General features: G+C 49.3%; 1 protein-coding gene across 1 annotated transcript; it reads left to right on the top strand.

Annotated features, from left to right (window-relative positions):
• The first annotated feature begins 2,580 nt into the window (after positions 1–2,580).
• etnk2 (ethanolamine kinase 2) lies at positions 2,581–11,807 on the top strand. The gene is made up of 9 exons (XM_040204524.2): positions 2,581–3,050; positions 5,416–5,553; positions 5,647–5,768; positions 5,963–6,103; positions 6,909–7,051; positions 7,383–7,466; positions 7,551–7,711; positions 7,812–7,885; positions 8,708–11,807. Exons 1-9 carry the CDS (start codon positions 2,904–2,906, stop codon positions 8,778–8,780), a joined length of 1,083 nt encoding a protein of 360 aa, XP_040060458.1. The 5' UTR covers positions 2,581–2,903; the 3' UTR covers positions 8,781–11,807.
• Positions 11,808–12,324: the final 517 nt, after the last annotated feature.

Below are 12,324 nucleotides of genomic sequence, written 5' to 3'. Positions count from 1 at the left end.
GCAAAGGTTACCCAACAGTAGTTGAATTAAGTATTTGAACCAATTTCATTTCTATTTTTTTTGTCTCTGGACAATTACAATGACTTACAATCAAAATGTTCTTATTGGTTGAATTCAGGCGCTTTTGGCTGAGGTCCGGCATCATGCACACACTGTATTCTACATTAATACACAAAGCATATTTATGTACACCGGCCTACATGCTACTGGATTGTCTTCACAACTTTCTTATTTCTATTATTATTTCTAGTGTCTATTTTTTGTACTTACTCTACTGTTATTTATTTGATTTGATTAATAATTCATTATTCAGCTCTCTTAAGTTTGGATTATTTTTGCCTTCATTGTATCTTTGCCTGGTCAGTGTCTTGTGGTATTTTCCATTTGGAATTCATGAATCTTATCTCATGTAATTGTATCTCTAGTACACGTTGATACCATTGTAACAGACCAGGATATGCAGTTCCGTAGTATTATTTTACTTGTATAGTAATTCCAGTAGTACATTTAGTACGCTGCTTTCAAAACGCACTTTGACCTGAAGACAGCTGCTCATTCCAGCAGGTACAGAAGGGGAATTGTCCTTGTCCTCACGTAAGACATCTGGAAGACAGCGGGAGACAGTACATTTTCTACCTCGGCCTTCTGTGCCGTCTACCACACTTGAATAAGCCAATAACCTCATCATGACGCCACAGTTACATGTTATTATTATGTATTCTGTATAAACACCTCATATTCACATGACACTGTACCATTTAAAGTGAAGCTCGACACCTGCAGGCGCACTAACATACAGACATGATTACGTCATGACGGGATGCTACGTAATTAAGCTTAGCTTTCTGTTTGACAAGGTCACGTCGGCCCACTGACCACAGACGTACGTATGCGGCTACCTCGGTACCACGTGTGTTCTCGTGAAACGTCATCAGCTGTTCGCGTTCTAGGCTCGATTCGTCCTTCTTGCTGAGGAAGGTTCCTCCCCTAGACGGAAGTATCTGCCCGGCCGACGTGATGAGAGCTCTTTAAGTTGTCTAGTGCTGAGGAAAGGAGCTTCAATGCGTCCTTACGTAGCTCCTTTAGTATAGGAAGCACGAAAGGAAAGGAGATAATTCCATCGCACAGTTCCTTGCAACATTTAAATGGCGACGTTTCGTTCGGGCCGTTCACGAGAAACGCAGATCGTGGCCGGATTCGAATTGTCAAACAAAGACAAGACCTCATACCTCATACCGTAAATTCCTAAATACTATTCCGTGAGCTGCGTGGAAAACGTCACGGGCTCAAGGAAAGACGGTTAGGAGAATTCACGAGGAGTTAGGAAAGGAAAACCGCGGTGTTTTAGGGAATCCGACTCCCCTTTGACCAAGCTACGCGGCTCCCATGCGACGGGAGACGCGTGTTAGTGACGTCACTCTGCAGCGGACTATGGACAAACTACTTCTCTGAAGATGGACTGAAGAAGCGTCTTAGGTGCCTTCATGTGTTGTTACAGTGCTGAGTCATGCAGACGACATAAGGTCCAAAGTATTACTTTATTAACAAGGTTGCAACATAAATGAGTTAGTCACCGTTAGTCACAGCGTGAGTGTATTTGAGGACATTACCGTCCCCTTGATGTTTGAGTAACAAGAAGACAAAACAGTAGGTGTGTATGTGGCATATAGCCCCATCCCTTAAAGTAATAACTGTTCAATTGTTGCTACTGTTTTAAACCTCCTCTTTACTTTATGAACGCTTTATAAAGCTAATGCAGTGTGATGTAGTACAACAGCCCTGAATTAAATGTTTACCTCGGTAGCGTTTTATGTGTTTCTTCCGTCCAATATGAATAATAATAAGATACACACCTGTCATGGTTGGGTGACATCCAGCTGCTGTATTTTAATGTACTGCGATAATAATTCACTCATCTAACCCTCACATGGTTTACTCACTAGCAAGACCAGCTGACGCGGTGACGTCATCAAATCAGCCGCTGTGCCGAAATGACCGTTCTCCCATTCCCGTGAATCAGTCCGCTCTCGGCGTTGTACGTTGTTATTGCCCCGTATGTTACACACTACAGGAATTTGTCTTAATGGAGTGTGCCATAAAAGGAGACGAATAAGAAGAATAAAATAAGATACAAATGTACAAGCAAAAGATACGTATGTATTGGAATGGAGTTTCTCCATGAAAATGTTTCGGTCAGTGGGCGACGGACTTTATGAGGGGAAGAAGATGTTTCTGTGGAGGACCTTGGTCCTGTGGTGCTAAAACTGGTTGTATAAAATCTCTCTTTAAAACAAGCTGCACTGGAGGAAGAGCAACAGGGGAAGACAGGAGGTGCGACATGAGACATTGCTAATGGGAAATTGTTATAATAAATATAGTGTATTTATAAAGAGAAGCTGTTAATTAAACACAGCTAAATTCTAAATACATTACTTAATCGTTATGATATAGGAAACTTAATACTCCTTTATTCTTCTGAAATAAATAAAAAAATAAATACAAGGTCCCCCTGGAAGAGCATTAACGTTATGACCCATGTCACGCTACATCGTATTCGGCTGATTCCGGCTCCACTCGTGCAGACTCGGAGGAAAGCACGCGCTCGGCCGCGGTGCGCCTCCACCATCGGATGATCCCGGGGGGGGCGGAGCCAAGTAGGGGAGACGGTCCAGCCGGCTGACTGCCCCCAAGAAACCCGGCGACGAGCCTCCACAGCGGCAGCTTCACCGAACCGGCCCGCAACCACCGAGCGAGATACATCCACCCAGCCGAACTTCACGCTTTCAGCCAAACGCATCAGCATTCACGCGACTCTATAAAGCGAAGCAGCACTCGCATGCTGCGTTTTCTAGAAGTATTCGCGAAGGGCTCGCAGGTTCACGTCGAAGAGGAGCGGCTGCGGGATGGAGACGCAGATACACGTGCCTGTTGGGTCTCCGCTCATTAGAAAAATCCCCATTTTTGTGGACGAGCACGACGTGACGGCGGGAGCGATGAAGCTCATCAAGGTGCTGAGGCCGGCGTGGGACACGAGCGACGTCAAGACCAAGGTAACGTCACCGGGCGCGGCTAGCCGCGCGTAGCATGCTAGGCTAGCTTCGGGTTGACAGCTCCGCGGCGTCAGAGGGCGCCGCCGGGAGGAGGGCCGCGGAAACACCACCACCACCACCACCACCACCCGCCGGCTACCAGCGGACGACTCGCCAAAAACCACAGCGCGAGAGCCGAGTCACGGGCGGCGCCGTGCGGGCGACGCGACGCTCGGGCTGCCGGTGCGACGCGGCGGTGCGGCGGGAAGACCTCGCGGAGACCGTAGTCCCGCTTCTCTGTTCCGCCCGCCCGCTGTCTCTGTCAGGCGGGTCGGTGTCGGACGGAGACGCGGTTCGTGTCGGCCGGCAGTGCAACTTGGCGTCAGTTCACAGCAGCTTTTACACTTCTGCAAAAATGACAGGAGGACATTGGCTCGGTGTTAAGTCCATTACTATGTTTTAACATCCATTTATATAGAGGCCACTTCACTGGACATGCATGTACTATTTCTTTACATGTAACCTTCATTTCTCTGTGTGAAAAAGACACATGAAATGGATTATACTCTCCATGCAATTGTATGAAATATGCATTTAAAATATTTAAACAAATAATTGTTGGACCTTCATACTAGCGACTTTACTAGCTTAGCAAAGAAAACAGTGCAAAACCTATACTACTTGTAATTTATTATTAACATATTATATAATAATAAATATTCCTTAAAATGATGGCTAAAAGGCTTTAGTTGCCCCCTGATTCTGATCCAAATCTTTTTCCCCAAAGTAGCTCATTCACTTGATCATTTCATCCCTTCCGTTTAATATTAAAGAGCACGATTAGTTTGCATAAACTCCACATGTAATAAATCAATACGGCAGCGATAACAGGGCGTCACAAATTTGGATAATTTGGTTGTGACGTGGATGGACTCACTTCCCATGTTCTGTGATGGCGGACTGGTGATGTAACGTCACTTTATGGGCTGCTGGAGATGTTTTGTAGAGGACCACATCACCCAAATGAATGATTCCTGAATGAAGCCAGCAGAATGACTGAGGTGTCAAAGGTCCGGATGAGATTTTCCGGATTTGTTTTAGATTCCGTCGCTCACAGTTGAAAAGTAGGGTACAAATTACTATGACTCCCACATGCTTTGCAGGAGGGAAAACCTGCAAACTCTGCAGTGTATCAAATACTTGTTCTCCCTGCTGTGCATCAACAAATGTAGAAAACGTCTATTGGGCAAACAAACACACACACACACACACACACACACACACACACACAGAGTTTAAGTCACTATGAAAACATCACTGGCGCAAACTATCACAGTTACGGAGCAGCTGCACAATCGTCGACATGTTCACTCAAGGTCAGGGCGAGGAAAGGAGTGAGGAGATTTAGGAGATGATGTGAAACAAAAATGTGTTATTGGGTTAAATTGGGGCGGGCTGTTTTTATGGGGAAACCCCTGATTCCCTCCACCACCACCACCACCCTGCCACCTGGGCAGGAAGACCGTCACTGAACACACCGCTCTCTGTCTCAGGTCAAGAAAACAGCAGAGCGCGCCAACGGCAACAGAGCGACGGCGTCCTCGCGCCCGCCGTGCCTCAGGGGCCCCAGCGGCCCGGCGGCGAGAGGAAGAGCCGCTAAAGAATGAAGCGTTGGCCCAATCGGCCGACTGTTTACCTCCGTCTGGGCATAAGCTTAACCCCGCCCGTCCACGTATTGATCGGCGGCCTTAGCGGCGCATTGTGCGGTGGCGAGGAGGGATCATGTCATGTGGCGGTCGATGGGGCGCGTGTAGCCATAACAGGGATGCCTGCGCGCCCATCTTTGTGGTCAACCACGCGTGGAATGCCAGATATGTGTGAGTGAGCGTCTGGGCTGCGCGGGCGGGCGGCGTGTATGTTGTTATTGTCCCGGCTGCAGGGGGACGGTCCTCTGCAGTGATGTTTGTCACGCGGATATTTAATGGCTGAGCTTTAGACACAAAGGTGGGTTTTTTTTAGCTTGCGCTTCTTTTTTGAAAGAGACGTTTGACTTGACTTGTTGACGCGTCGGACACCCCCCTGCAGATGAGTGGGAGGGGTTCTGTGTGTGCTATAAGGGCAGAGGGAACCTCTAGTTAATAAATAATATTAATACCATCAAATGTCAAATAACATGCGTTTTTAATTGCATGAAACAAATCCTAAGGATGAAAGGAAAACTGCTTCGCATGGATGCAGCGCTGCGTGGTCCCGACGGCTCAGGTGTTCCGTTAGGTGTCCCACAGCGTGAGGACATTTGTCTGATCTGCGCGCTGAGGAGAAGACGTGGCATCAGAGGACCAATTGAAGACGGCTCCTCTCACGCTTTCTCCTCCTCCTCCTCCAGCTCTTCACCGACGGCACCACCAACAAGCTGGTGGGCTGCTACGTGGAGGACAGTCCAGAGGACGTGGTGCTGGTCCGGGTGTACGGCCACAAGACCGAGCTGATTGTGGACCGAGACAACGAGCTGAAAAGCTTTCAGGTAGCGTGAAGGATCGCGCTCTGCTGCAGGAATGCAAAGCGCCTCTGAATGGTTCCTCCCGTCTGATACTTTGTTCTTGTTTCGTGCCTCTAGGTGCTGCACGCCAACGGTTGTGCCCCTCGCCTCTACTGCACCTTTCTGAACGGCATCTGCTACGAGTTCATGCAGGGGGACGCTCTCGGGACGCAGGACGTCCGGGATCCCTCCTTGCGCAGGTGGAGTTACGCAGCGTCTCGCATTTAGACTTTAGCTGGGGGGGGGGGGGGGGTAGCATCGGCCATTGTTGCTCAGGATGTTGACACTAACTACTCTGCTGCCGCAGTACCCACTGGCTATCCTGTGTTGGTCTTAAGTCTGGTCCCAGCGATGACCTCGTTCTCCTGTACCCCCCCCCCCCCCCCCCCCTCAGGCTGATAGCCGGGGAGATGGCGCGTATCCACGCCATCCACGCACACAACGGCTGCATCCCCAAACCCAACCTCTGGATCAAGATGCGCAGGTACTTCTCCCTCGTGGCCACGGAGTTCACCGACCAAGCATCCAACGTCAGGTGAGACACACAACTTGATCTGCTTTTTCCCCCTCCCTCCCCATGCGCCACCCCCACCTCCCAAGAAAGTCAGGTTTTCTTCAACATGACTTTCTTCAAGTATTCTTTCACGTGTACAATTGTCCCCCCCCTCGTTGCGAACGCATGCATTCTTCTGGGAAAGAAGAAGAGGAGGAGTTCAGTCCGACCCGTCTTGCCGGTGGGACCCCCGGAGCCGGCCGAGGTGGAGCGTTTCGTAACCTGGCCGGCAGCCCGGTCCCAGCTGATATCTTTGTTCTGGTGATTAGATTAAGTCCAGCGTGTGGCTTATATAACTGGAACAATAACAGCGGACAGGATGGTGGAGGCCGAGGCATGCAGCGGGCCGGCCGATGTTTGCTCAGCTCGCTGCATCGGGGCACCCAGCTCTCCTCCTTGGTTACGCAGACGGCCGCAGCGACCTGGTCCACGACGGCACACGCTTGTCGCGTTTCTTTGCACGCGCGTCGGGCCTGTTTATTGGCTGCGTGTGTTACTCTGCCTTCCCGCCAGGCTGACTTTAGATTAAGCCCCATAAGCTCATTACAGTTGGCACAGATGTCTCCGCTGCACGGCAGTCTGGTCAGCTGAGACGTGAGCGCAGCCACTTAACCCTTTCTCCATCCGGGGGCCAAACGCACGTCACACGCGGGGGCCATATGTCCATAAAGTAAACAAACCGCTAATCATTCGCCTGAAAACTCATTTTATTTAGCTTTCCCTTCACGTGTGTCCTCGGATGGATGCACGGATAAAGCTCACTTCTATCCGTGTGTTTTGGGTCCAGAATCCAGCAGGAGGTTCCCAGCAAGGCGGTGCTGGAGCAGGAGATGGCGTGGATGAAGGAGCACCTCTCCACCCTGGGCTCCCCCGTGGTGCTCTGCCACAACGACCTGCTCTGCAAGAACATCATCCACAACGAGAAAGACGGTACGCGCCGCGGAGTTCTCTTCATTTGAGGGTTTTTGAAGAAAAGAAGTTTGAATTTAAGCCATTTAGCCATTTAACAATGCATGTATACAATGTGAGATCAGTAAGTTATGTTCCTAAAATGGGTGCATTTCCCAGTATGATCAGGTAGAAGCCGGTAGAAGGTCTACATGGTTCGACATGGAACAGAAATATAATATATCTTACAATAAGAGGCCTGAGGACTCCAGGAGGTTAAAGCAATGAATACTAAAGCTAAGTCTGTTTAGCGAGACGACACGAACAGGCCACAGGCCCCTCCCCCTCACCAGGCCTCCTGTTTGTCTCTCAGGTCACGTCCGCTTCATCGACTACGAGTACTCCAGCTACAACTACCAGGCCTTTGACATCGGCAACCACTTCAACGAGTTCGCAGGTTTGTAGGAGCCCAGGCGGGATTCTCCTTTTCGTTCTCAGCGTTTGCCCGTGCGCAGCTCCTCATGCCCCTGTGCGTGCTCAGGAATGGCGGAGCTGGACTACGGGCTGTACCCGAGCCGGGAGATGCAGATGGACTGGCTCCGAGTCTACCTGCAGGCGTACAAGCTATTCAGCCAGAAAGGCGAGGAGGTCAGCGCGCGGGAGCTGGAGACGCTCTACGTGCAGGTCAATAAGTTCGCCCTGGTGAGGACGCGCGCACACACACACACACACACACACACACACACACGTGTATTACGTATTACTTTACATCCCCTGATCTGTGATTATTGTCTCTCTCAAGGCTTCTCACTTCTTTTGGGGCTTCTGGGCGCTGATCCAGGCCAAATACTCCACCATCGACTTTGACTTCCTGGGGTAAGTGTGTGTGTGTGTGTGTGTGTGTGTGTGTGTGTGTGTGTGTGTGGTCAGACTGTCTTAGAGGAATTCACAGAGAGGCGGTAGACCTCAGGCAGAGCATGGACGCAAACCCTCACTGAGAAAAGGCTGGTGCTCCAGTGAATATCGATTATTTTTGACTTTTTGTTTATGTCAGGTTATTTTTTTTCCTCCACCCGAGTTGTTCTGAGAGCCAATCAGCAGAGATAGGTACGGATCATCCCCCTGAACTACCGCCATTATCGTCTACTGTCAGGTAGTGCGTGCGCTACTGTTTGTTAGACATGTTTCGTGTCTAAGTTATTAATAACTTCAACGCGGCTTTATCATTTTTTGACTCGTCCGTCTGGGACGTTTTCTACAAATCTCACCTGAAACGCACCGTATCCGCAGTGTCTATCGCTGCTGTGCAGCCCCCAGTGGCATCTAACTCTACTAACGGTGTACACTAAGCTGCCGTTGCTACGGTTACGTGTCTGCCAGTGCGATTGAAACTTACCGTCGTGCAGAACGGATCGAGTTCTTCACCCACTCAAGTGTTTCATAGAAGACCTCATTGCCTTTATTAAGATCTTGTTTTTCTTTATCTTCCTCTGTTCCCTACAGAAAGTGTGAACTTTATACAACATTGCTACTGTAATTTGATTGGTACAATGTGTGCGTGGGGGGACACTGCATGGGCGCTCCCAGGTGTTGGCTGTAATAAAAAGGGGACAAATAAATCAACTTGATCTAAAGACGACGTTTACCAGTTTACCAACGGCTGAACGTTGGACGTGTCTCTGCTCTTCTGTCGCTCAGGTACGCTGTGCTACGGTTCAACCGGTACTTTGAGACCAAACCCGCCGCCATGGCCCTGCAGATCCCACAATGAGGAGATGCAGCGAAGACCGGAAGGTGGAACCGGATTTCTTTTTTCTTTCTACGATGGGAACTCTGCTCGTTGCACACCGGCGTCTCGGAGCCGCCGATTCTTCGTTGCTGCAACTTAGCTCCTCGTCTGGCGCAGCTCAGGCGTAGATTGTCTGTGTGTGTGTGTGTGTGTGTGTGTGTCTGTGTGTGTGTGTGTGTGTGTGTGTCTTGCCTATAATATCCACTGGCATCTTGCAGTCCCTCTTTGGTGCAGCCGAACCAGGCGTAGACATTCAGGGTGCGCGATACGCCGGTAATGAAGGAGAAAAGTGGGGCGAGAGACTTGAAGGAGAGTCTGGTGTGTGTGTGTGTGTGCTCGGTGCCGTGGCCTCGTGACCTGCTGTGTGTGATGAGCATTTCCCGTCTGCAGATATTTTAAAGCTTTTTAAAAATTACTTCTTTCATATTTGATGCTAATTGCTTGTTGCTGCAGTTTTTCTGCTCAGCAATTTCCAGAAATCACCTGTGCATCAAACCGCGGGGGGGGGGGGGATTTCCTCTCGATGATTCTCTGTTGACATCAGTTCCTCTTGTAGTCACTCCCAGCAAACTGCTGCTAGATGGAATGTGAAACTAACTTGTGTGTGTGCGAGCGGACAGAAGCTCCCGGAGGACGAGGACAGCTCTTCAAGGAGAGTAGCTCAGTGTGCTATTGATTTATTCGTGTAAAGACGGATCATTTAACATCTCAGGTGGCTGCAGCGAACGTTGCTTCGTTGCACGTTGAAGTGATACGCAGCAGGAGAGCAGAGGTGGCTGCTGGGTAAAAGAGAAGAAGAGGGGAGCCGGTGTAACGCCACTCTGAACTGTGTGTGTGTGTGTGTGTGTGTGTGTGTGTGTGTGTGTGTGTGTTTTCCACCCGCTTGACTTTTATGGTTCCGTTTAACTTTCCATTTGGACGTTGCAAGACAGTCGGAAAATCACGGCCTCCGTCACGGACCTCCCGCCCCCTCCCCCCGCCCGCCCCACACCTCCTCCCCTTAGGCCCTCCTCGCGCTGCTCGCTCCCCTCAGATTGTTTTTTACGCGTTGAGCTGCTCAGTGGCACCTTGCGTCCTGTAATGGGACATTTCTCGGGGTCAGATGGAGCGTGTGCAGCAGGCAGCAGGTTGTGAGTTGAGCTTCGGATGCAGAGCTTTGTGACTGGATGACGTCACTGGTAAAAAGGACTTTGATTTACTGGTCCATTAAAACCCCCCCCACCCCCCCCGGACCGTCTCCTTCTCCACTACGTCCGATGCTCTGAGCGTCCGACAGTGACGTTTGAGATGACGTGCCCCTTTTTTTTAACAAGCACCCTTTTTATTCTGCTTGCCTTAAATTGGGCTGAGAGCGTCCATAGTCGTCCTTGGACTGTTGGACACCTTCACGCTGACCAGTCGGTCCGACTGGCCTCCCAAAGATCCCGAACACACGAGTCTCCATCCGATTGGACTGCTCTCATTAACAGAACGCATTCATTCATGCGGCGGCTCGTATCCTCCCCTCCAGGCCGGGCTCCAAATCGCCGCCGCGGGGGGGTGGGGGTCTCCGCCCCCCTCAGACACGCCCAGCCCTGACCTTTTGTCCCCCGCCGCTCGTCTCATGTAACAGATGGGCTTAATAATTCACTGTGTGAGCCGCAGCAGCAGAGCGAGCGCGGCGGGCCGGAGAAAGGGGGTGGAGCCTGGCAGAAGTGGTACGCATGTGATGACTCATGTTCTCCTGCATTAGTGGTGCGATTTTATCAAGAGGCCCCCTAAGTTAATCTTCTTAGATTTTCAGACAAAAGCCAAATTAGAAAACCTGCTGCTTGAACACACAATCCTGTTCGCCTGGTAGGAATTCAGCCGGGACAGTTAAAAGGACAGTTTGCACTCAATGACCTTCTCCATCCACCTCACCGATGACCCTGACCCCGAGTGGACCTCAATGCCTGGCACGGGCCTTCTTTGACGGGTCAGCTCTCGCTGTGGTGTTGAGCTGAAAACATTCCACACAGAATGGAGGTTGTTCTTCTCCCAGAAGATGGATGCTACTGTAACAGCCCTTTGCCCCATTGCTCGTCCTTCCCACGGTGTTACGTTAATATCGCACGTTTGGTAGCCAAATCATCTCGTAACACAGTGCGTAAAAACTTTAAAGTGACCTTATCCTCGCACCGAGAACCGCGTGGACGCCGGTGACCACACGGAGTGTTGAAGGCACCGTGGCTCCTTCTCAGAATGATTAACGTGTCTTTAAATAATGACACCACCGGGTTTAAGAGCAGTGTTTCTGACATGTGATGTCACAGAGTACACGCCCACTTCACTGCACTAGATGAATCAACGAACCTGCGGCAAATGTGCAGTAGGCATCAAGATGTAACACACACACACACACACACACACACACACCTGGACAACGACTGAATCAGAGTGGGAGCTTTTAGCTGTATTCAAAACCGATTTGGACAAAATATGGTATTCAGTGTGCTAACAAACGCAGAATAATCCCAAAAAAACAGATATCGTGTTGATTGAAATATATATTAATGAATTAGAACCTCTGCAAATCCCGCCAACGGACCGTGTGGTTCTAAAGCGGTTTCTTAAACAGGGTTTATTTATTGACTGCATCTATCGCTGCATTTCGCACTTTTTTTATTTTTTGTTCTATCAATATTTTCTAATCACACCAAAAGCTTCAGAGGGTTTGCATTGCAGTTCATTTGAGATTAACTATGTGCGTGTGTACTAACGTCATTTTAAAAATCACTGTACAGAAAACCGCTCCTTCCTTTGTATGCCGATATTGACTTTTTGTAGCGCCGTCTAAAGGGACGCAGCACTCCGCTCCCAGATGTGACTTTGTAAATGTGCTCATCAACTGCTAAAGGAGAGGCTTGTAAATACTGTAAGAAATACTGTGAAACGCTCACTGTACAGTCCTCCTCTTCTCTGTAAGAGTGGCGAGAGGAATTATTTAACAGTTGTCAGTAAGTAATAAAGAGTAGAGTACTAAATAAATGGTCTCTGGGCTTTTGATTGATGTGCTCTCAGAAAGTTCTGGGATTCTGTGAATTCTGTTTTCGTGGCCTCCTTTTTGTGTGCTGTTGGATCGGGTGACTCAACGGGACGAAGGAAGGAGGGGACATGCGCTGGTGGACGTCCTGCAAACACACACTCGTGAGCTGGTGACTCACATCTGTTCTGCGCTGTCACACACACACACACACACGGCTTCTAATGGTTAATAGACTGTTTATAGCAAAGCAGCTTTCATTCAAGATATAAAACAATCAATACATTAAAAGAGAAACACATCAGCAGGTTCTGCGGATTGCATTCATCCCTAAAATATGTAAGAGGTGTTAATTCCTGAAGATGGATGTGGTGTCAGAACATCAGTTTATCTGCATGGAAAACATATTTGTTGAGGTAACCGTGGTAGTGACTTCCACCTTGGCCCACGAAACTACATCATCCCTAAAGCACTATATATTTGAATGAGAAAACACATTTTTGGATAAAAATAATTCTATAA

Source organism: Gasterosteus aculeatus, chromosome 17, assembly GCF_964276395.1.
Source record: "Gasterosteus aculeatus chromosome 17, fGasAcu3.hap1.1, whole genome shotgun sequence".
Classification (NCBI taxonomy): Eukaryota; Metazoa; Chordata; class Actinopteri; order Perciformes; family Gasterosteidae; genus Gasterosteus; species Gasterosteus aculeatus.
The sequence above is the reverse complement of the archived record's forward strand: the minus strand, read 5'-3'. Positions and strand labels throughout refer to the sequence as shown.

Bases quoted from the DNA above. Each gene is read 5' to 3' on its own strand.
- etnk2 (XM_040204524.2), top strand. From the start codon at position 2,904: ATGGAGACGCAGATACACGTGCCTGTTGGGTCTCCGCTCATTAGAAAA. The intron at 5,554-5,646 runs GTAGCGTGAAGG...TCGTGCCTCTAG, and splicing joins ACGAGCTGAAAAGCTTTCAG to GTGCTGCACGCCAACGGTTG. The intron at 5,769-5,962 runs GTGGAGTTACGC...CCCCCCCCTCAG, and splicing joins CGGGATCCCTCCTTGCGCAG to GCTGATAGCCGGGGAGATGG.